At 40.6% G+C, this 24,435-nt stretch overlaps 1 protein-coding gene across 2 annotated transcripts in view; it reads left to right on the forward strand.

The window, feature by feature from the left end:
- Positions 1–24,435, forward strand: part of rps6ka2 (ribosomal protein S6 kinase, polypeptide 2) — a 30,897-nt gene extending 6,462 nt beyond the window's left edge. For both annotated transcript variants that reach the window (XM_042064883.1, XM_042064882.1), the window contains exons 2-21: positions 4,294–4,410; positions 4,515–4,596; positions 6,445–6,525; positions 7,603–7,682; positions 10,310–10,416; positions 12,009–12,046; positions 12,265–12,407; positions 14,028–14,098; positions 14,288–14,376; positions 14,910–14,974; positions 15,612–15,714; positions 16,388–16,518; positions 17,820–17,945; positions 18,145–18,234; positions 18,892–19,050; positions 19,889–20,050; positions 20,603–20,679; positions 21,209–21,326; positions 21,591–21,728; positions 22,811–24,435. In XM_042064883.1, coding sequence (XP_041920817.1) covers positions 4,294–4,410; positions 4,515–4,596; positions 6,445–6,525; positions 7,603–7,682; positions 10,310–10,416; positions 12,009–12,046; positions 12,265–12,407; positions 14,028–14,098; positions 14,288–14,376; positions 14,910–14,974; positions 15,612–15,714; positions 16,388–16,518; positions 17,820–17,945; positions 18,145–18,234; positions 18,892–19,050; positions 19,889–20,050; positions 20,603–20,679; positions 21,209–21,326; positions 21,591–21,728; positions 22,811–22,936 — 2,103 coding nt within the window. In that variant the 3' untranslated portion in view covers positions 22,937–24,435. The remainder of the gene's footprint in view (positions 1–4,293; positions 4,411–4,514; positions 4,597–6,444; positions 6,526–7,602; positions 7,683–10,309; positions 10,417–12,008; positions 12,047–12,264; positions 12,408–14,027; positions 14,099–14,287; positions 14,377–14,909; positions 14,975–15,611; positions 15,715–16,387; positions 16,519–17,819; positions 17,946–18,144; positions 18,235–18,891; positions 19,051–19,888; positions 20,051–20,602; positions 20,680–21,208; positions 21,327–21,590; positions 21,729–22,810) is intronic.

Raw genomic sequence — 24,435 nt, forward strand, 5'->3', positions numbered from 1 at the left:
TGTACGGTAGAGGCCACATTTTGTTGGTACCTGTACAGCTCATTGAAGAAATGCTACATTTCTTTGTGAAAAGTGATGAACGACTATGTTATGTAATAGATTAAAGCAAAGAAAGTTTGAAAAAATATAGTTTATTGTTTATTTTACAAAGATACTGTAAAATGGCTTGGACTAAATTGCTGGTATCCCTAAAAAGGATGAAACGTTATTGTATTATATGGCTGTTTCAAACTAGTGGTTTCATGTTAAATAGTGCCACAGGTGTATTTGATCTTGTATTCAGTCATTTAGCCTGAAAAAAAGGAGAAAAGTATTGTTTCGGTAGTGGTATCATTGTGTGTACCACACTGAACACAGACCAGAGAAAGCAAAGGAGAGAGTTGTCTGAAGAGATCAGAAAGAAATGTAAAGTTAAAGGCTATTAGAACATATCCAAACAAACATGGAGTAAATGATTACTTCTAATTACTTAGTTTTTAATTATTTTAGAGAATTATCAAGGGTTTTGCGAAAGGGTACCACTACCACAAAAGGCATTCTCTTTGGTGTATTGCAGGGCAGAGAAAGTCTGGAATTACAGATGGACTGTTAATGTGACACTGCTCATTTTGCTATTTGCAGTTTGGCCCGGTCCAAGATATCATTTGGAATATTTCTCCCATTATCCTTAACAGCTGCTGACCTAAATCAAATTAAACATGATCCGAGCCAACATGCTGGTGGAGGGGAAATCATCTGTAGATGAGTGGCTGCATTAACAATGTTTCATCTCGCTGTGTGTGTGTGTGCGTGTGTGCGTGTGTGCGTGTGTGTGTGTGTGTGTGTGTGTGTGTGTGTGTGTGTGTGTGTGACAGTGTTCATATTCAGATACTAGAGCATCCCAGAAACATCTGAGAAACTGATGTTGAGGCAGAGATAGCAAATTTCCCAATCGTCTCAGTCAGCAGGGTTTACTCAAAGGGTTTATCTCATTACCATTGCACATACTGTCACCATTTTTCACAGATCCCATACTACAAAAGCCGGCCTATATCCCGTTATGTAATCTTTTTCTCATCAAGCTGATGAACAGTAGAAAATCTTAGGGTTAAATGATACTGCCATTAGCAGCATGCGTTCATCAGTAGGAGGATTAAATATATAAATCAATGTCTTGCAGAGACATGTGAATTTGTGTTACTTATAAGACAACTACACAGTTGAAAAACAAAGGACTGCAAAATTACTACCGGTACTAACAATTATAACAACAACAACAACAAAAAGAAAAAGTACAAGTGGGAAATGTGGGAGCTTTTAACTGCATGTTCACTCAAGCTGCAAGTTCAAATTTATTTGTCACAGACACGGTTATAACCAGCTTACAACTAGTGAAATGTGAATACAGTGTTTGTCAGTGTTGAAATATGATGAAGGAGTGCTGCCTGGAGATGAAGGTTTCCTCCTTGTCTCTCAGCTCTCTATAAGGTTTCTGTCTGTGGCTGCTGTCGGCTCATTCATGCAGCCGCACATCTCTGTAGGTCTGTTATCTAAATACATGACATGCTGCTTTGCTTTGCTGTGCTTGTACTGTGTAATGTTGTTGGAGTATAGGCTGCTATAAAAGCCTACAGTGTAGAATCAAGTCTACTTCAGTGAAAATGGTTGAAAATGTGTCACGCATATATGTGTCACGCAATCATGTCGTATCACTCATACCTCTTTGATTCTTTGAGATGCTACAGTTGCCTTTAAATCTACACTCCATTTCACTGTGTATTCCTCTCCCTTCTCCAAAATGATGATTGTGCCAGTTATTTTTCGGTAACAGAAGGCCTCCATATTTCCCTGCCCACTCTGTGACCAATGCATTTGTGTTTTATGTGAATTTAATTGCGTTGCATGCAATGAATTTTTTGAATGTGACCTTGACAAACATATATTGATTTGTGCAAAAGGGGAAATTGGACAGATTTGTTTGTTTTGTTAAAGAAAAAGCCATTGTTAAATCATTTAGCCGGCTGATTTTTAAATAGATAACCCATGGATAGCATGATAAACATCACAGGTCCAAGGACTGTGTGCTCAGATATCAAACACGTGTGTGTTGTGTTTTACCTCTCTGGTGAAAATGTGCAGGAAGTTTCAGGAATCTACGTAATCCTGCCCATTTTCCAAAAGTCTTTCTGAATTTCAGTTGTACCGCATCTAAAATCCATAAATCCCTGGAGATCTGTCAATCAAGCTGTGTTGGGTGCATGCTGTGTCATAGCTGTGCTGTGTACTCACTAGGTAAAACCAAAGTCCTTTTAGGCAAGTCCCTCCACTCAGCGGCCATTTGACAACACTTTTTGGGCACTCGTCGGGCATCCATTTCGGCAGAAATGCGCGTGCGCAAGGCTTCACGACACCAATTTTGCTCCAGCTGCGAGATCACAATACATGATTGGCACGATGTCTTCACAACACACCATGTGATTGGCTCAATGTATTCACATGTCGACGTTTTGCCGAGGAAGGGGTGGGATATGTGTAGACAACGGCCATATTGGCGTGACAAACTAGCCCCATGCATTTCTATGGAGTATTTTTTGAGTGCTGTGTCTCCACATTAGAAAGTCTCTGGTAAAACTCAGTAGGACTGATGCACCGACGCCGACCGATTTGTCAGTGTTTAAATATACCATCATCTCTAGCTGTTTGTTTCTCTTTCACTCCCATCAACCTGTGATGCCAAGCCAGCAAAACAGCATGCAGCAGCGCGTGCTCCCAAATCCCCCTCTCTGGATTGTAACAGCGTCCTCATCATTTTATATTTTATCAAAAAACTGCCACAGTGGATGCTCAGGGTTATGTAACAGTGTTGTACATATTTTTTTTTTTTGACAGCGCGAGATAAGCCGGTTTAAGCGGGCCTTTAGCTGTGTCAGCTTGGCAGGGGCCCTGAGTCAATTGAGAGTGGTCAGCGTTTCAGTCGCACACTGCGCCCTGCGTACTCCCCACCCCTCTCTCAGAAGTGTGCACAGCCGTGTGAGGAACATCAGTAGTCACGTCCTGTTATTTGTTGGGGATTCCAGACTCAATCTGGCAACCATTTCTCAGTCCTTGTGTTGCTGCCTGTACACATACACTCACTGATAATCTCAGCCTTGATTATACTGCCTGGTTTACTCTAGTGGCCCTGTGCGCGTACACAACTATGACCATAGCAAAAGATTGTGGGTCCTCTGACAGATTTCAACTCACAAATATACAAGCCCTACTATATGTAAATATATGAAATTGCATATGTAAATACGAATACATAAATGTATTTAGTATTTCTATAATGTGTTCTATTGTCCCTTTGTTTCTAGCCCAGACTCCTGGGCCTCTATCCAGTGCTGAGCTTCTTGAATCTTTCAGGGTCATCCTCGCATACACACACGTTGCTGTACACCCCTGCACATATTGTATGTTAGGCCATCAGCAAATGTTGCCCAGAGGGACTTGCACAGTCTGCAGTAAAGGTCGTCATTCAGAGCCATTGGCTGCTGCAGCAGCAGCAGCTACGCCTTTTACTGGAGTGGGTCTTATGTCACAAACCGGTTGCTTCATCCAAACATTCACATCGCTATTACCAAGGTCCATGGTGTGAGGCTGAAGTGTTGCAGAGCCCCTGCTAAAATGGGTGCTACCGTTTGGTCACTCTTGTGTAATGTCTGATGTTGGATACACTCATTGATAATCTCAGCCTTGATTATACTGCCTGGTTTACTCTGGTGGCCCAGTGCGTACACACCTATGACCATAGCGAAAGATTGTGGGTCCTCTGACAGATTTCAACTCACTTCATCACAACATTCACATCGCCATTACCAAGGTCCATTGTGTGAGGCTGAAGTGTTGCAAAACCCCTGCTAAAATGGGTGCTACCGTTTGGTCACTCTTGTGTAATGTCTGATGTTGGATGAAAATGTAGTGGTGCATAAAGATGGAGGAAGGTCAGGCTGAGTGGTGTTGTGACACCAGGGATGGGAGGTTTCAAGGAAATTTGAGGGTCGTAGAGATTTTTCCTGCTGTTGTGGTGTGGACAATGCTGTTACGGTGGTCAGTGTAACTGATGTTGAATTGTATGGATGAAAATGTGTGATCGGACATATTGTCCAATAGGCACATTTGAGAGTAATGCAGATTATCATATTCATATTTTATGTTTACAGTCCATGTTTGAAAGAATGCTGAATGTTTTGGCCTGACCTCAAATTTTGGTGGTATAGGGTTTGTATGTGTCTGTGACACTATGATTACCGTGTTCATCTGTCTCTCCCATAGGACGATGCTATCTTGAAAGAATTTGACATCAGCCATCATGTAAAAGAGGGCTTTGAAAAGGCAGATCCATCTCAGTTTGAGTTGCTGAAGGTTTTGGGTCAAGGCTCTTACGGAAAGGTATTATATATTTTATCAACATTGTCAACGTGTATAGCGCACACATATCTTGGATACACATTTGAACATATTCTTTTGTATACTGTTGTGTCGTATCTCAACAGGTGTTCCTGGTACGGAAAATTGTAGGCTCGGATAAAGGACAGCTCTATGCTATGAAGGTTTTAAAGAAGGCCACTCTGAAAGGTAAGCTTTAATTAATATTAAATATATTCAACTGCATCTTTGTTGCCTGTTAAGGCCTCACCTTGTATCTGTTCACTTTTTAACCAAGGTCCATATAAACATAAAAACAAAACAGTTTTTAGTTATCTTCTTTAGATTTAACTTGGTTAGTAATTGTGTAGTCCCCTACCCAAGCTTTTATTGGCCTGATGGCAGCTGTACCAGCCTATAAATCCTACAGTCAACTGGGGGGAAATTTAAGTTGCATTATGCAAGCACTTTCTATACCTGGTAATTTGCTATATGCTTTGTTAGAGGACATATGAGGCATAATAACTGTGATTCATTCTTCTGCACTTCTTTGGTAACACACAGTGGATATTGTCTGGAGCTCATACTGTGGTGGCCGGGACAGTTCACTAGTTTAAGTCTGAATGGTGGTGTATTCATGATGGAAAGGTCAGGGAAAGCCTGTGTGAGGTCACATTCTTCATTAGACCCATCCTACTAGAACCAGGCAATGTATGGGATCTTATGGTAACAAGCTGCAGTTTCTGTTTATAGAGCCGCTCTCTAACAAGCAGGAACTGTTGTTTTTGTTGTTGTTAGAGAACAAGTTTTTTGTTCCAGTGGCCTTCAAAAGCATGCCTATTATGCTCTGAGCAACTGGCATCACCAGGCATTAGCACAGCAGTTCTTGTGAACTTCATGAAGTGTAATGTCATTTGACAAGAATAACAAAGTTTACGTAATTGGTAGGCACATTATGCTGGCGTAAAGATGATTCTACCCCACTTTCTATACCATTCATCCTGTGTAACCATGGTTACTGGTTCATGGCTTTTTTGACACAGTAGGTATTCACAGAGATCACCATATTTCCAGTCCTCTGTGTACCTTTGAGTGAAAATAACACCACCAGTGTCTCAGTTGCACCTCAGCTATCTATTCAAAGCGAGAGAGAAGAAATTCTGCCATGCCTCAGCAAAGTGAAAATTGTCCACTGGTTACATAAGTGAGGCCATACCGCTGAGATTCAGAGAGATCTCAGAGAGTCATGCAATGCTAATATGTGGGCAAGCCAATTTTGTGGATTCTTCACTGCAGTGTCTACAGAGTGCTGTGTATGTGGATTAGGTATGATTGTAGCTGGAATGGAATAGTAAACCCTGTTTTACTTTAGGTATCATGCATTATCCCATAATCCTTCTGGAAATTAGTGTGTGTGTGTGTGTGTGTGTGTGTGTGTGTGTGTGTGTGTGTGTGTGTGTGTGTGTGTCTTGCATGTATGATGTATGCATTTACTATGCACCCTTACCTATACACCACAAGGCTATGCAGTTTACTCAAGATCTAGATCTAACGCTAAAGGTTGGCTGGTTGTGGTTATGGTTATGGGATTTGGCAGACACTTTTGTCCAAAGCGAAATAAAACAATACAATAGTTAAGTTGTTGGTAAGATGGTAAGACTACGGAGAATATGGAGAATAGCAATAATAAACAATAATGTCAATGCAATCAATAGCCTAATGAAAATAAACAATGAAAATAAACAAATACTGTATTATACAGTAAAACAATGTACAAACCATAACTCATAAGAAATGCTTAATTAACTAAGTGCATGCTGAACAGATATGCCTTTAGACCCCTCTTGAAGGACCCACAACTATCACAGGAACAGAGAGCACTGGACAACTCATTCCACCAACAAGGAACCACTGAGGAAAAGAATCTTGAATTTGACTTGAATCATGATTGAATTTGACCTAAATGGTTGATCGTGCGCTTTAATCCATATCAGTTGTTTTATGTCATTTGTATCATTTGTATTTATTTGCATTGTCTTTACCTCCTCTGTCCTGCAGTGCGAGATCGTGTGCGATCAAAAATGGAAAGAGACATTCTAGCAGAGGTCAATCATCCATTCATAGTCAAACTCCACTATGGTAAGCATTGTGTTTTGAATAAAGACACTTAAAATCCAAAGCTTGCAGGCACCTTAACATGTCTGCAAGCCCGAGGTTGTCTATCATCTAAAGGAGACAGATGTGCTTGTCACATGCAGGCGCGCCTGCAGGTGTACGTCCGTACGCACTGTGCGTACCATCAGGCTACTCAACAGCGAGAGAAAATTTACCTTGTGTGTGTGTGTATTCACACCAAAATTGGCCTACCATACCTTCCCAACTATGCACAGTATCCCATTAGCTGTATGCCATCAGGCTATTTACCATTTTCTATTACGTAAAGTTAGTGAACATGTTATCAAAATTAACCTGCACACATTTTGTTTGAGCAGGAGAGAGAATACGCACGCAGGCACGCAATAGGCTACTTGTTGTTTTCTGTGGTTATCAGCACACAATGTTGAGCTAATTCACTAACTCAATACTCATCATGGATATCACAAGTTTGTGCGTACCATAGCATTAATTCCTGCAGGCGCCCCTGGTCACATGCATGGAGTTAGAAAGAGGATTGCCAGTGTTTTCAATTTCCCTGTTTTGATGATCAAATGGGGGGGGGTGCGTGCCCACCTTAATTAAGCTCTCTGTCATGCTTCACTTGGCCCTTTTTTTGGCCAGGTCTTCATCAGAGCACTTTTTAATTGTTTTCTTGTCATCGAAATACGGAGGTGATGGGCATTACTTGTCATGTGATCACAGTGTTGTCTCTTCCCTCCTATACTCTCATTCTCTTTGTCTGTTTCTCTCTCTCTCTCTCTCTCTCTCTCTCTCTCTCTCTCTCTCCCTTGTTGTCTCCTTTTTTCCCTCTCCATCTCATCTCTCTCTCTTTTATTCCTTGAGATCTCAAATGTTTTTTCTTGTTTGTTTTTTTTTTTTTTTAAAAAGGAACACACCAACATTTTGGGAAATAAGCTTATTTGCCATCAACCCCAGAGAAAGATAAGAGGATACCCAGCACCCGTTTAGCTATGAGCTAGCTGACTAGCAAACTGGTCTATAAATGAATGAATACATTAATTTTATCCTCTCTTTTTCCTTTCTGTCCCTCTTCCATAGCCTTTCAGACGGAGGGGAAGCTGTACCTCATTCTTGACTTCCTCCGAGGTGGCGATCTTTTCACTAGACTGTCCAAGGAGGTCAGGAACTTACTTTTTTCATATAAAGTCTCCCCTATATGAAAACATATACAAGTATTTGTATTAGCATATAGTGTCACCACATGAATTGAACCTTCTAACGTACTTATTACACTTTTGTATGATTGCAACTAATGATTAATTAACAAAAAGTGCTTTAACTCTGCATGAAGTTTAATTGCCTGCCATAAATAGAAAGTAGATTTATATTTTAAGTAACGCGAATAATGAAATGAAATGCATATGTGACACTAATTAGTCTCCATTCAGAGGGGATATAGGAGTGAGTCCTGAAATCCAACAGCACACAGCCATTACGGTTGCTCAGCATGTTTAGCCATGAACCTGTTGAACTAGTAACCATGACTTCATTCACAGTCAGTGGTTTAAGAGTAAGATTCAGAAAGCAGAAACAGTGGGGAAACTGTCTAGCACTGCGGTTGACTGGGAGAAAATGCACACCTAGAGATGTCCTAGACATCTTGAATACGACTCTGTCTGGTTCAGGTGCAAGGGCAGTGTCTGCCATTTGTGTACACTTTCACAAGTTGTCTGCTAATCAAATGACGTGGGATAGTAGGCTATAGTAATCATGTATTGTGACAAATTTGCCTATAGTGTTGTTTGACTTACCACATGAGGAGAGCCTGCCGATTAAATCTTCAGCTAATGATAATTCATTGAAGTTAAATTGCTTTTCTTTTAACATCTACGTCACATCTAAGATCAAAATAAATATTGTAGCATGTCCGTGCTGGAGAGTGCCATGAATTAGTAATATGTTTGTGTGACCTTGAGACAGACCTTGAATGTCAATCAGTAAGAGGCATTGTGAATTAAATATGCATGAGGATAGACAATTACTTTTGTTATATCCTTAACTATTCAGGTGGCATTGTATGCCATTGTGCCATTAAGGTGCCATTGTAGATTGTGCAATTTTATTTTGTAAACCTACCAATCCATACACAAATATTCAGATATTCATCCATAGAACCCCTAGCCAGCTGCATGGTATTGCCTGTTCATTGCATGACACTTTTTCTACTTTCTACTCTAATGTTTATGCACAATCAAATATTCTGAGTAGACTGCACCACCACTTCTTCACATTAGCTCCAGGTGCTTCCAGTATGGCCCCAATACGCTCTGTGTTTAAGTCCCCCATGCTTATCAGGCTACATATTCAAGCCTGCTGATTTATTTCAAGCCTCTCTCCGCTGACGATGATTAATGTAAATCGCGCCGCGCGCTAGCTCACTCTCTCTACTAAATTGACCGTTCGCTCCAGCGGGCCTGGCAGGGGTGCGTCATCCCCCATCAGTCAGGTTGCACAATCTCCTCTTTTGATTAATTGCACCATCGCCCCCCGCTGTTCTGTCGCCCCTTATAAATACACCTGCATAGCAGCATAAAGCCCCTTTCTGGAAAACGGGAGACAAATGGACTTTGTTTAATGACATTTTCCCCTTCATTTCTCTGCTAATAAGACGGGCTATTTATTATTGGGTTTGTGCAAGTAGTGCTTAAGGATGAGAATCTGGGTGATGTTTGGATATGGAGAGGTGCACACCAGGAATCTGCAAGCAGTACTGTTTACTTATGCTTAAAAGTTCTGTAATAGCGCATGTTAGAACTGACTCATACAGTGCTAAATGAAATGAAAGTCCAGTTGAATCTGTGTGGTATATTTTTTTAAAGCGGCTTTAGTTTTATCAGCCTGGACAGTTGTATTCCTGGCAAGTTCTTGGAGTTGAATTAATGAACCATGATAAATTAATTTATTATGTCTGGGCTTCAAATCATTTATAATGTTGTTTCAGAAGCTTTATTGCTGACAGAAAGAAAGATTTTCTTGCCTTTCCATTTTTCTGAGTGAATCCTTTTATGTATTCTTAAATGGCCTGTTTGGAAGCTGTGCGAAATACACAGTGACTGAATGCAACCTGACATTTTCTCGAAAAGGTTTAGTTGCTAGTAGAGACATGCAAAGACAACCCTGTTGAGATAAATATTTCAACCACAACATCTTTAGTTGTGTGCACTGTACACTGTAAATGGACTGATGTTTTCAAATATTTTGCTTGTTTGTTGTATTGTTTTATTTCTTTGTTTTGTTGTGGTCTGTTAGCCTGACGAGCCAGACCCACATCAAGATGTAGGGTCTGGGAACTTACCATTGGCAGTGCTCAATCTGAGGTGCGGGATAAACGGTTGTCTTTCAAATTTCCTCTGCACCCAATAGGATAGCTACAACTCATGACTGATAAGTTTGATCAACTAGACAATTCATAGACGATGAGTACACGATGTGATTGGCCTGATAGAAGTTTCCTTTTTCCAGCACGCAAGCCAACGGACAGTTGCTAGACTACCCTGGCTGCAAATTACATTTGCTGCCGCTAGGGTGCGTCTAGATTTCTAGGCTAGTGGCCTGTGGTTTTGTTTAGATTTTCATCACATCCTTTTCAATCACAAATGGGGAGACTGATGTAGGTCTCTCTCTCTCTCTCTCTCTCTCTCTCTCTCTCTCTCTCTCTCTCTCTCTCTCTCTCTCTCTCTCTCTCTCTCTCTCTCTCTCTCTCTCTCTCTCTCTCTCTTTCTCTGTGTGTCTTTCCTCATTACAGGTGATGTTTACTGAAGAAGATGTGAAGTTCTACCTGGCTGAGTTGGCCTTGGCACTGGACCACCTCCATAGCCTGGGTATCATCTACCGCGACCTCAAGCCCGAGAAGTAAGAGAGTGCTGGGCTTGGCCCTACCGTAACCCAACCCCTCTTTCTCAGGCTCGCGTCGCTCATCACGGCCTCCACTGAGGCAAAGCCTGAGTCAGCAGCAGATAGGTGGATGAGTCACTAATCGCCATCTTCTGCGTTTCCATCGTGATCAGCTTATCTGAAACCTGATTTATCATTATGCAATGCTAATGTGTGTGTGTGTGTGTGGAAGGGACTCATCGCACAAGTTGTCCTATCCTTTTTCCTCAGGGGTACCATTAGAGATTTGCCCTGTGTCTGAAACATCTAGTCATTCATTACGTAGTGCACTAGGCCTATGTGAACAACTATAGGGTGGTTATTCACCATATGGTGAATGAGGGGATATTTTGAACACAGGGTTGGAATTTTTAGATGGGGGGGGGGGGGTGAAGAGCTGGTGGGAATGCACGGCTGAAGGGGATTACACAGGCTTCTGTGAAACGCTGCATAATTTCTGCTCATTTTAGTGTGGTAGTTCAGACGAGGGCGACGCTGCCGCAGATTCGCGGAGCCTCATGTTGCATGTACGCACGCACGCATGCACCTGAAACATCCCAAGCCTACGGTGTGATCAAAGCAGCATCTGTTCTTAGTTTCTGTGTGCACACTCCCATCTGCTTTGGCTTCAAATAGCTATCATGAGTTTTTTTTTTTTGTTGCTTCTCCATCTCCTTTTCTTTTCATAATCTGGCTGCTCAGATTGTTTTTTTTTTTTTTACATAACATTTACAGCATGCTTTCATGCAATTCCCCATTCCTTTCAAGCCCCCACAACCACCCACTCCACCCCACCTCACAGAATGCTTAAGCAGAGGAGATTTACCCGCAGTCCTCAGTTTCACCTGCTATGTGTGTGTGAGACAACGACCAATCCCACCAGTATACTAAATTAACCCTCAGGGGGGAGCCATGGATGAGAAAATAATGAAGAGCTGCTCAGTGCTTTTACTAGAGTCTGGTTGCTCATTTTTTCCCCTCCTCTTAAAAGGGTCAATCGACATGAGGGTTTAGCCAGTGTATTGGTCTCTGTGGATTGTTGTGTGTTTGGGGGAGGGCAGTCTATGCTGTTGAGTTCTGTTGAGAATGATTAATGGCCCTCACTGGAGGGCAAGCTAGCCGGTAAGGGCAGTTGGCTGAGGGGGTTCTGTTTATTGCAAACAAGCATTTGAGTGAAACACTGAGCCTTACCGCATAATGCTGGGTGAGCTCTATTAAATTGATTAGTTTTGCTGACATAATTCAGACTCCCATAGAAGATGAGAATGGGGTCTTTGCCATCTACTTTTTAAATGATAACAAATAATTTATAAATATTATTATTAACTTATGCAAAATATTAATATATTAATAATTAAATGAATAACAAGTTTTAAATTGCATTCCTGTTTAGATTATTTGTGTGAGGTGCTATTTCCATGTAATGTACATCAAACAGGTAAAAATGTATAGCTACTGAAGGAAATTCAAATTGAGATATAAGACCTGTTCTGTATAATTAACATCCTAATAGTATGCCCATCTAAGGTATTACTGTTTGGTCCTAATAGACAAATGGTTTACCTTCACAGCATCCTTCTTGATGAGGAAGGCCACATCAAAATAACAGGTAAGCAAGACTTCAGGGTTCATCATCACATTCTGTAAAGTGCGTTCCACTGTATTGTGTAGAGTCACCATGTGTAAGGATGAGTCTACAACATACAGTATACAGTACAAACACACACACACGCGCGCACACACACGTAAACACGCACACACGTGCACGCACAAAAAACACTTACCTTCACAAACACACCCCCTTATGCATTTCCTACTTTGTTTCAGATTTTGGCTTAAGTAAAGAGGCCATAGAGAACGACAAGAGAGCGTACTCCTTCTGTGGGACAATTGAGTACATGGCCCCTGAGGTGGTCAACCGGAGAGGTCACACACAGAGTGCAGACTGGTGGTCTTTCGGTGTCTTAATGGTATGTATCCACAGTTTCATGCTCTTATCCAAAGTGGTTTGCACATCAATGCAAACCAAAAGCCGACAGAAGAGGAAAGAAAGTGGCTTAAAGCCATACTCACAGGAGGACATTGTACAATGAGCAAAGGAAAGGAAAGGGGCATTTTTGGAAATGATGGCATGGCAGTGGTAGGGATAATGATGATGAGGATGGTGGTACAGTATTATTGGTAGTAAGGCTCTTTTCTGCCTTGCCAGAAAATTAAAGTCGATGAACATACTTAGTATTTCAGTTAGTCTTATATGTATCTGGATGAGCAATATAAGAAGCTATTTTTTGCTGATTTTCACGGTTGAGTTCTGACTTTAATTGGGGGTGGAAGAGCACATTATTTGATCTACAATGTTTCTTTGGTGAATTGGGCTACACATTGACTGGTGCACAGTCACACATTGACTACTACTACTATTATTACTACTACTACTACTACTCCTGCTACTATTACTGCTACTACTACTACAACAACAACTACTACTACTACTACTACTACTACAACAACAACTACTACTACTACTACTACTACTACTACTACATCTAACATCAACAACTGCTTCATTTATTTGCTTTTATTTGGAGACAACAAATGGTTTTATTACTACAGTCCCTGAAGCACTGCCATAAAAATCATCGGTCCTAAAATAAGCTGCCGTACCGTACTCCACAGTGCTTCATCCTCCCTCCACAATACTTTGGGTGCTGACTAATCCACTCATCCCTGGCGACATCAAAATTACCCACGAGGCTGTGGGAAAAGACAGGTTGACGTTTATCCTTCAGCCTGATTTGTGGCCCGGGTGCTTTCTTACTGTATGCATGGCATCCAAGATGGCAGCCTGCTGTGCGGCGGACCAGACCCGGCCCAGATCCGCATCCAGTGCCAGCTGATATCAGGCACAGAAGATGCCTCTCGTGAAACAGACTTGCTGCTAGGATGAGCCATTGGCTTTTATCAATTTAATGTGTTGTTGTTTCATGGTTTGTTTTTTTAGGACTACCGGTATATAGCTAAACCTGTATTTACTGTGTACACACCCACACATTTTGGATAGATGGATGGATAGATAGATAGATAGATATGAATGAATGAATGAATGAATGATCCCCAAGGGGAAATTCAAGGTTGCAGTAGCTTAAAGACATCACACATAACATACACATACAACATAAACAGTATAATAAAAAAACAAACAAATAACAAATCCACATAAATAATATGGACAGTTAATGTGCTGTTTGCATGGATCAAGGCATGGATCTCTGGAACATATAAGTAACATATTAGGACTGAACTATTTGGAGAAAATATCTATTTGCGATTTTTCTGACTGATGCTATGATTGTGATTTGTGATACAAGTGAAGCTTCAGTTCAAGACCACTATGTAATTTAAAACATATAAGGAAACATTTACAATTAAGGTACCATCTACTAATCCATGGATAAAAAAAATCTATACTCATTGATCACTTTCAAAAATAGCATTTCTAATATAAGGTCTTGAATGACATCTTGAGCACATACAGTATGGTTTCGCATGCTGCTGTTTGACTAAGTGGAAGTGTTTCCCTGTGTTTTTAGTTTGAAATGCTGACGGGATCACTCCCTTTCCAAGGCAAAGATCGGAAGGAGACCATGGCGCTGATTCTGAAGTAAGATCTCCCATCAATTTATGAGCTTTTGCTTTCTTCATCGCATGTGTCATTATCTTTCTTTCTGTTTTTTGTATGTTACCCCTTCAATTCAAAGTGATTTATCCTTTTTATTTAAGAATTGTTGTATTGTACAATGTAAAAGGCATTGTTTTGCACATCATTAATTTTCCTTTTAACTGTCTTCAGGGCCAAACTTGGAATGCCACAGTTTTTAAGTCCTGAAGTGCAAAGCCTGATACGGGCACTTTTTAAAAGAAATCCTACCAACCGATTAGGTACAGTTTACAAAGCAAATATTTTTCCTGCACATATCATGATATCATGCTGTCAGTTTATTTCAATGTTTCATAAGAGCCTAGACAAATGCTGTTGTTTTGCAGTTCACCTATTGTATATGGTTTATTAAATCTGTATTCTAGTCAAGCATCAAACATTCAATTAGGTTGATCTTCAAAGTGCTCTCTCTCTCTCTCTCTCTCTCTCTCTCTCTCTCTCTCTCTCTCTCACTCACACACACACACACACACACACACACACAAACATCTGGTTAACCCATTAATTCCCAAGAGAGTAGTTGATATTTATATTGTGGTTTTACTGGGGAACCAATGCATTCATAATTAATAAAGCTGATTGAGACTAACCCCCTGACAAATCTACAGTATGTGTATTACAGCTTATGAAGTCATGTCTAACAGATGTTTTCACTATAGTTAACGTATTTCATGCAAGCCAGGATAGTATGCACAGTATGTTCAGATGTGTTTAATGTATGCTGATGACTTCTCTGTGTGTGTTCTGTGTTAAGGAGCAGGACCTGATGGAGTGGAGGAGATCAAACGGCATCCATTTTTTGCAACCATTGACTGGAATGTGAGTCACATATGAAAAGATCCTGGTCACTTATAGATTTAGAGGACAGTAAAAGTCTTGATCTATTTGAGTGATGCAATTTTTCCTGTTGGAGTGGGAGTAAAATAGGGCTTCACAATGTAACCCCAGCCCCTTGTATACACACACACACACACACACACACACACACACACACACACACACACACACACACACACACACACACACACACACACACACACACACACACACACACAAATACTCATGCTAGGACCCAGAGCACTCAATTCTGATAGACGTCAAGTCTATTCAGACCGTCTGGGCAAACAAAGGCTACATCACAACTGCACTGAATAGGACTCTATTGGATGTTTTATTGCTGTTCGCAAAGGCAATTTTCTGTGCTTGCTAAAAATGACTAAAATGCACTTTCTCTTTCTTCTCTCAGTTGTTATTTCTGTTTTTCTGTATCTCTTTTATAATCTTGAGTTGCCATATCAACTGGTAGAGCTTTTTAAATGTATTTATAGACAGATCTGGAGCATATTTTCTTGACAGCTTTAAAAGCCATTAGCTGTTTGAAATGAAAGGGGTTACTATTTTTACAAGTCCCGTTTTTTAAGGAAAGGCCTGCTGTTTTTTCTGCTTTCGGTGACAGAAATTATACAGGCGAGAGATCAAGCCTCCGTTCAAACCAGCGGTGGGAAGGCCCGAGGACACCTTCCACTTTGATCCTGAGTTCACCTCGCGAACACCAACAGGTAGCTTTAATGCTCCACTGACTTGGACTCTATTTAAGCTTAAGAAATATGATTTGTGCAAAATTTAGTTTTAATGTGACCATAAGCATGTTACATAAAGCAGAGCTTTTAGTGTTGTAGAAAATCCTGTCAAGATTATGATTTAATCCTGGTATTGTGCACCATGTAAGGTCACCCACTGGGCATTCTGTTTTAATTCTGCGGTGTTCAGCCAGAGATGTTTAGTGGTTTGTCTCACTGCCACTAAAGACAGGTTTACTCCAATGTAATCTTTTAATATCGATGTGCAAGACATTTTGTATATTGTAGTCATCATCACTCCAATATAGATGTCAAATGAAGTCATTTGTTATGGCTAGGCGAGCTACATAGGCTTGCCAGACTTGGGCGAAACATGATTTCCATTGGTAAAAACAAACAGGTTGATCAATATGGGTACAAAAAAGCCTCTAAACCACAGTAGTGTAGTGGGGACTGACCTTTTTGAAAGTCAGTTCATAGAGCGTAACTGAGACTGGATCAATTGTGTGTGTGTGTGTGTGTGTGTGTGTGTGTGTGTGTGTGTATGTGTGTTGGGGGGTAATTTCCATGTTACAGGGATTATGCTCTTCTGTACTTTGTGTTCTTACTGTGTGCGTATGTCTGTCTGTCTGTCTGTCTGTCTGTCTTACAGATTCACCTGGAGTGCCTGCTAGTGCCAATGCCCATCAGCTCTTTCGGGGCTTCAGTTTTATCGCCACCAACCTCACCCAGGAGCAATCGATAGTCGAGACGCGACAGACTGTGGTCAACCCAATCGTTCAGGTGAAACTGCTAATGACCTTGAAACCTCCGCTTTGTGATCCCGCTCAAATAATGATATGTCAGTATATTATACTGTCATGACCTTCCAGAGATAATACACAGGACATACTGTGCAGGTAGTTACATATTTGATCAGTTTCTATAGTTTGTACTTAAATTTAGTTTATCAAAGCATGTACTTGTGGATTTGATTCTGTGAATATAAGACCGGCTGTATGGCAAGGTATTTATTTATTTATTTATTTATTTTCAGAAATGCACTGTTTTTATTACGTTATTTGCCATTTAACTGGAATAGAAAAAATATTGTAAGCCAAAAGGCACTGTTCTATGTTCATAGCATCTTTAATAAAAAAAAATCTACCATAGAGATATGAGTAAGAAACAGTTTTCAGAGAACTGTTTTCATTTTGGGAGGTTGCATTACAGTTCTGCAGTCCCAGTTAAGGATAGGCCTGTCTATGGTTTGCTGTGGTTTTTTAGCCGCAGACATGGCAGGACATTTCTGCAGAGGCCCCTCAGAACATCCCTAAGCACAGAGAAAGCGGGTCGCATTACATAACGTGAACTGATTCTGCCACATGGTTCATACCTGAGCAAGCATTTCATCAAAGTGACTCCGCCGAGATTCTAGTGCCTGCAGCCAATGCTATTGATTTGAGCAAAGAGCCTGTTCCATAAATGATTGACATAGGCAGATGTCTGCCATATATACAGTGCACACACTCACAAACACACACACAAACACAAACACACACACAGACACACACACACACACACAACCTGAACAATAGGATCTGACATGGTGTAGGGATCTGTCTATTATTTCCATTTCAACACAAGCCGTCAGGCGAGACCTCGCCCAGCAGGGCTGATAAATATGCATGAAAGGATGTGTGTGGAACAGAGCTCAGTGCCCACATCCCATTTGAGCTAGTCCATACAAGTGAACCTATTTTATTTACATTTTCGTCCCTGTCTGTGTGTACACCATATGTTATGCCATGAAGCTAAGATTAGGTGCATTCTTCATGTAGCAACCGATGAATAAGTGTGAATTATTTAAACGTCTGCTGAACTTCCATATCTATACGTTCAGTTTTGAATTAGAAAGAATTTAATAGGTCCTCAGTCAAGAAAACAACAATGATATTCATGCACATACCGGTACTGTCTCCTTAGAGTATCTGAGTGTTAATAGTATCTCTTGGTCACTATAAATATATGACCGACAAAGGCTCATTCACTTCATCCCCTGACACTGAACATTTGTTTGTTTGTTTTGCTTATTGTTTGCACAGCAACTCCATGGGAATAACATCCGCTTCACTGATGGCTATGAGCTAAAGGAGGATGTGGGCATCGGTGCATACTCTGTGTGCAAGCGCTGTGTCCACAGAATCACCAGCGTGGAGTATGCAGTCAAAGTAAGTTCAAAGTAGCCACCCTTATGGTACAAAACATGCACATATCATATTAACTGTAAATAACTTTGACAGGCTCCTTTTTGCCCACTCCACGTGTCTGTGAAATTGTTCAGGGAGCAGCAATCTAATCTTCTTGTCTGACAGGAATGCTTAGATTTGTTGGTCTGTTCAATTTGTTCATTTACTGTCTTTTTTCCAGATTATTGACAAGGCCAAGAAGGATCCATCAGAGGAGATAGAGATTCTCCTGAGATATGGGCAGCACCCAAACATCATCACCCTGAAAGATGTGAGCAATCTCACAGTTACACAGATGGATGCCCATGTCCCTTCTGTGACCAATCAACTGATAAACAAGCAAAGTCGCAGACTAGAGATTCCCTTTAGCTCATTCAGTCACCAAGCGGTGGTACACTTAAACTTTAAAATCTGGGTCTGTGCTGAAGGTTCCTACTTGTGCTATTTATATCATGTTTTTAATCTTGCTAGTCAGCCCATCAAAGCTCTGTAATGTAGCCATTGGTTTAGAACTGCATTGGACACTTGTATGGGACAGCTACTGTAGCTTTGGTATGGAATGTCATCTTGGTGTTCCTTTAAACATTTCAATTTTGTATCACCATACAAAAACATGCATCTTTATTTCTAATATTTTACATAGTGAACCTAAAATGTATTTATGCTCATCTAGAGTGTTGAGTTGTAGAGACCTGTCATCAATATCAGAGATATGGCTGTTTTCAAAATGTCATACCAGAGAGGGTTGAAGCAGAGCATAGTGATCAAGGGTCTTTGGTCATACTGATGTAACATTCACTGCAACTTACTACTTTTCTGTCTACAAGCATTGTGCAGTATGCATTTCAGAAAGTCAAAGTCATGAAAATGTGGCCAGAAGTCATAGATGAGTCCATTGTTGCTGAGTATGTTCCTGTACTGTCTGCAGGTGTATGATGATGGGAAGTATGTGTACCTGGTGATGGAGCTGATGAGGGGAGGGGAGCTGCTGGACAGGATCCTCTATCAGAAGTGCTTCTCCGAGCGGGAGGCCTCAGCAGTTCTCTGTACCCTCACTAAGACCGTGGAGTATCTCCACTCCCAAGGGGTAAGTGCAAGAACCTGCCTTTACTTCAGTTATATACAAAACATGACATGACAACTGGACCTCTGAGCGATGAGTAATTTACTAACATCAGGATCAACCACAACCAACCACCTCACCGATACACCAATCACTAGCCTTAAATTACTGCTCTTGTAGACTCCTCACAAGCGTTTTGATGTGAAAACCTTCCATTGTCAGTGTCATGTTGAATTAGACCTGTACTATTCAGGAAAGTTTGACTCTCTCCCATTTAGCAAAGTAGGATCATAAAGAACTAAATATTGAATAGTTGAGATAAGGTTAGAGATAAATGTTGACTTACTTACTTTGTTTTTCTCTGCAGTCTGTGGGTGGATCACAGTTATCCAAATGAAATAGCCCTTTTTGTTCTGTTGCTAAGGATACTCTGTTTCTTCTTGCTTGTGTTGAGGTTATCAAGCAGCTCTCCAATTGCATCTATGACAGACTTTAGAACACAGTATTTTAAATGTATTTACAAAGTACAGATACAGTGAATAGGTTTTTCTCAAATGACTGCAAATTAACATAATTTTCAAACGTAATTAAAAATTGATGTATAACTCACATATGTGTGTAAGACACTGCTAGTCTCAACCTAGACCTGTTTGTTGTCCATTAAAGCAAAGACAATTGATCCGTATTATAACCTATAAAGGGATGTCCATCTGTTAGTAGCTCCATCTTATCACTCTAATGATGATCTCATCTTGTCTCGTGCTTCTGCATTCAATATAAAAGACGTCACCCTAGTGGAGTGGGATGTCACATCTGTGCCAGACCATTATTACTTACTTAGCATTGTTGAATTTTATCTAAGGTCGTCCATCGAGACTTGAAGCCAAGCAATATCCTCTATGTGGATGAGACAGGCGATCCAGAGTCCATCCGAATTTGTGACTTTGGCTTTGCCAAACAGCTGAGAGCGGAAAATGGCCTCCTCATGACGCCGTGTTACACAGCTAACTTTGTCGCTCCAGAGGTAAGAGAAACATTGTTGTGTTCGTTTGTTTTGTTTTGCCATTTGTTTTTATTTATTTTCTCTTTTCCCTGTTCCCTATGAAGTGACAGTCACAAATTGTTATCTCAGAAAACAGATGAGTGGTACCGTACAGAACCAGTCTCCTTTAAGGGGATCCCTTTAGGAGAAAACACTGAAAATAGAGTACAGTGAAGTGTGTGGGGTGGCTGACATTAGTCAAATGCATCAGAAAAGTTTGGTCTTGGAAAGCCAGTTATATTTGGGGGCAGCCGTGGCCTACTGGTTAGCGCTTTGGACTTGTAACCGAAGGGTTGCTGATTCGAACCCTGACCAGTAGAAAGCGGCTGAAGTGCCCTTGAGCAAGGCACCTAACCCCTCACTGCTCCCCAACGCCGCTGTTGTTGCAGGCAGCTCACTGCGCCGGGATTAGTGTGTGCTTCACCTCACTGTGTTCACTGTGTGCTGAGTGTGTTTCACTAATTCACGGATTGTGCTTGTACTTATACTTATACTGCTGCATCACCATGTTTCCATGTTCCATGTCTTGTTTAGGTCCTGAAAAAGCAGGGCTATGACGCGGCCTGTGACATCTGGAGTCTGGGAATTTTACTCTACACCATGTTAGCAGGGTAAGAAAACATAATTGACCTCAAAGCAAATAATTTTCCAAATTCAGTATGCCATGTCTGGGGAAGCGATGAAGCAAAGGATTATAATTTCATTGTAGCAAATACAATTTCATAGTAGGAAATTCTGTTTTTCATTTCGCTTTATGACTGTACATGATTTATAAAATCACACACTATGGTACATTTTCCCGGTCCATCATTTCTAGGACGTGGAGGGATTTCCAGGGTCAAGTTAACAGCTGATGCGCTGTAATTGTTCTTTGGACAAACCTATCAGATGCAGACCTGACAATTTAATGTTCCTGGTTGAAGCTTTGGGTTTAAATCTCCACATAATCTGGGCATCTGGGGGGAAAGGGATTTCTTTCCCCTTTGTGCCATTTTTGTAGCCCCTTACAAAGCCTGTGTGCTCACAGTCATAAGCAGTAACGTTTTTTTTATTTTTATAGAAAAACAATTGTACAGATCAGGTAAACATGGCCATTTCGGGTCTGTTGTCAGGCTCAGGAGCACTATGTCCTTTCCCCAGATTCACCCCTTTTGCCAACGGCCCAGATGATACGTCAGAAGAAATCCTCGCCCGGATTGGCAGCGGTAAATATGCCCTCACGGGAGGCAACTGGGACACAGTATCAGATGCAGCCAAGGTACTTCCGACTCAGCTGGCATAGTTTTTATAGAATAACTTGTCACTGCATCATTTACTTCAGTGATTGATATTCTGGCGTTAAAGTTTCTAATCATTACCTTCCCTTCACTATCTTATCTATACTATACTTATCGCCAAATCATTCTAGAATGGATCATTAAGAAGTAATCAAGTAGCAAGTCATTTGAATCATTCACTCTTCTCTCTATCTATCTATCTATCTATCTATCTATCTATCTATCTATCTATTGCCCATTATCAGGACATTGTGTCAAATATGCTGCATGTGGATCCTCATCAGCGGCTGACAGCACCTCAGGTCCTCCGGCACCAGTGGATTGTGAACCGGGAGCAGCTCTCCCAGAGCCAGCTTATCAGACAAGACGTGCTACTGGTGAAGGTAGCACCTCTGAGTCACGCTCAGCTGTCAATCTCTCTCTCTCTCTTTCTCTCTCTCTCTCTTTTAAAGGTCCAGTATGTAGGAAATAATGGGAAATAATCTGTAACCATTCCAAAAATTATCACCATATGTTGTCAGAGAGTAAGGAAACACGATGAACTGAAGTAATGGCTTATTTGACAACATTACTCTAACCCGTAAAACCCCGTAAGACCCATGAAAAAAATGAGTTACGGGGCGGAATCTCTTGGAATGTTCGTTTATGTTTTGAACGATTAATTCTAGAATACCGTATTAATAATGGGCTAGCACGTCCTCCTATTTGGGTTGCCAAATTAGCAAAAGCCAACTGTCAACAGCTGTCAGTTGTAGCCATGAACGCCTACGAGAGGCAGGCAAGTTTACAAAATGATCACTCACTCTCTCCCTTTCCACCACCCCCTCTCTCCTTCCATTTGTCTCTCTCTCTCTCTCTGCTCTCTCTTTTTTCTCAGCTTCTCTCTTCCAAATGTTCTCTTTAATTCTCCTTTTCTCTCACTCTGCCTGTTTGTCTGTTTACATCCACTGTCCACACACTGACAAGTAGGCTACAAGCGCCTGCAAATGGTTTTGGCACTTCTTGCAAATGCACTAGTGTGATTCTGTGTGAGAGAGAAACGGAGAGACAGAGAGTGGATGGGTGTGTGTCATAAACCTACCCTTTCCTGCAGTCTAATTTTTTGGTTGGAAAGGTGATGTGTGGATAAAACATGAATGTCTGTTAATGTAAGCCAAGCCAACATACATCGTACAACGTACATCACTGATATTTTATATCTGCCTATTAAAGCAATTAATTTTACAGACAAATTTGAATTACCTATACACAGCAGTGTGGTTATTACTCTGTGACTCTAAGCGAATGGGTTAATATGTCAGCATAACTACAAATGCATTGTAACTCATTACTGCCATCTGCTGTTCTTGTTCTGTGAAACAGAATTTTTTAAAACATTATATGCCATGCATATTACTAATGTGTGTCACTTGGATGTTTTAATGTATTGTTTTGTTTGTCTGTTTGTTTGTTTGTTTTTGTAAAGGGTGCAATGGCTGCCACCTATTTTGCTCTTAATCGGTCGCCTCAAGCACCAAAGCTGGAACCTGTGTTGTCATCTGTTCTGGCTCAGAGAAGAGGAATGAAGAGACTCACATCCACACGACTATAGTACAGCTGCACAAGAAACACCAAAAATATCATGATGTACAGCAACAGAGACTTGCCAAAGGACTACAATTACTTTGTGCGCAGTACCACATGGACGAGATTGACTGATAGAGGTGCCTAGGTGTTTTGTGTTTGTGGTCCACAATTTCTGCTTTTTGATAATTGGCACACTAAAATGTGAATGAGATAAAGACAAAAGTTCAATAAGCTGTTACATACGCCAAAATGCGTCATTTTGATTTGCTACGTTAGTATTGTACATCTCCTAATTCTAGTTTCATTCTTTTGTACTTTTAGCTTGTATGAAATATGAAGTTGCCATCCAATCACTCTAACCCAAACATCCCCCCAACATCAGTCACATTCAACCTTTACAGACTAGTACTTGAAAAGCTATGGAATTTTACATATTATAACATAACCTGCATAAAAGTCAAGAATTTCCAGTGCTATTAGCTGTTCTGTGTTTGATCACTATAAAAAGAACAGGCTGATTGTGAGATACAGAACTATAGAGGCCAGAGAGGGTTTTGAGTATAGCACAAAGAAACAGGCCGAGCCTGCCTTCAAGAGCATAGGGTGCAATAATGCAATCACAGATAGTTGCATAACCTCCCACACTCATTGTTAATTAGGCTACCATATTTACTCTTCACCTCACTGTGTTTTTGTGTGTGTTTTTATTTATAAGTATAGTGTTGTGCAGTTGCAATTTATTTGGAGAATCCTCTTGACTATTTTTATTTCCCAGTATGATGGTCTTCTTTGCTTTAGCATAGGGCCCAGCTAAAGGGAGGATTTTGAAATGTCTTTTTGGTGACAAGGACCTACAGTAGGTGTACATGCGCTTGTTGTGGTACCTTTTTCAGATGATTGCCTTTTCTCTCAAGTGAGTGCATCATTTTGTGTTAAATATGTACTGCTGTATATGTAATTAGTTTGACTTTTGTTTTAAACATATTGTTTTTATTTATTGAGCATGGAAGTTCCGTTGTTATTTAACATTCAATTTATAGTCATCATCAAATAACACTAAATTATGTAAATAGTGTAAATATGTAATTTGTATAAAATGGTTTTACCCTTTGGTAATTTATTTATTTATTTGTTAAGCTATTCGTAGCCTTCATGTGTATGTACTTCTCAGCACTAGTGCTCTTGGTACCATTTATCGAGGGTACCTAAAAAATGTGTTTTGTAATCTGATAATCAAAGTGCACTTTATACATTGTCAAAGTCATGAACAAATGCTAACAGAAACAAGAATATGTTGTTGTTTGTTGGGGGGGGGGGGTCATTTGATTTGGATTTGCTGGTAAAAGCCACTTTTAGGTGAAACCACTCAAAAAACATGTATCAAGGTTTAGAAAAATATGAATGTAAAAATGGCCTGTGAGAATGGAGCAGTTTTTCAAAGTATCTGCAGAGTTTGACCAGCAACAGCTTCTATGTAAGCATGCGACTAAAGTACTTTGACAATTCACCCAAGGACCTGTGTTA

Source organism: Alosa sapidissima, chromosome 16 (genome assembly GCF_018492685.1).
Source record: "Alosa sapidissima isolate fAloSap1 chromosome 16, fAloSap1.pri, whole genome shotgun sequence".
Lineage (NCBI taxonomy): Eukaryota > Metazoa > Chordata > Actinopteri > Clupeiformes > Clupeidae > Alosa > Alosa sapidissima.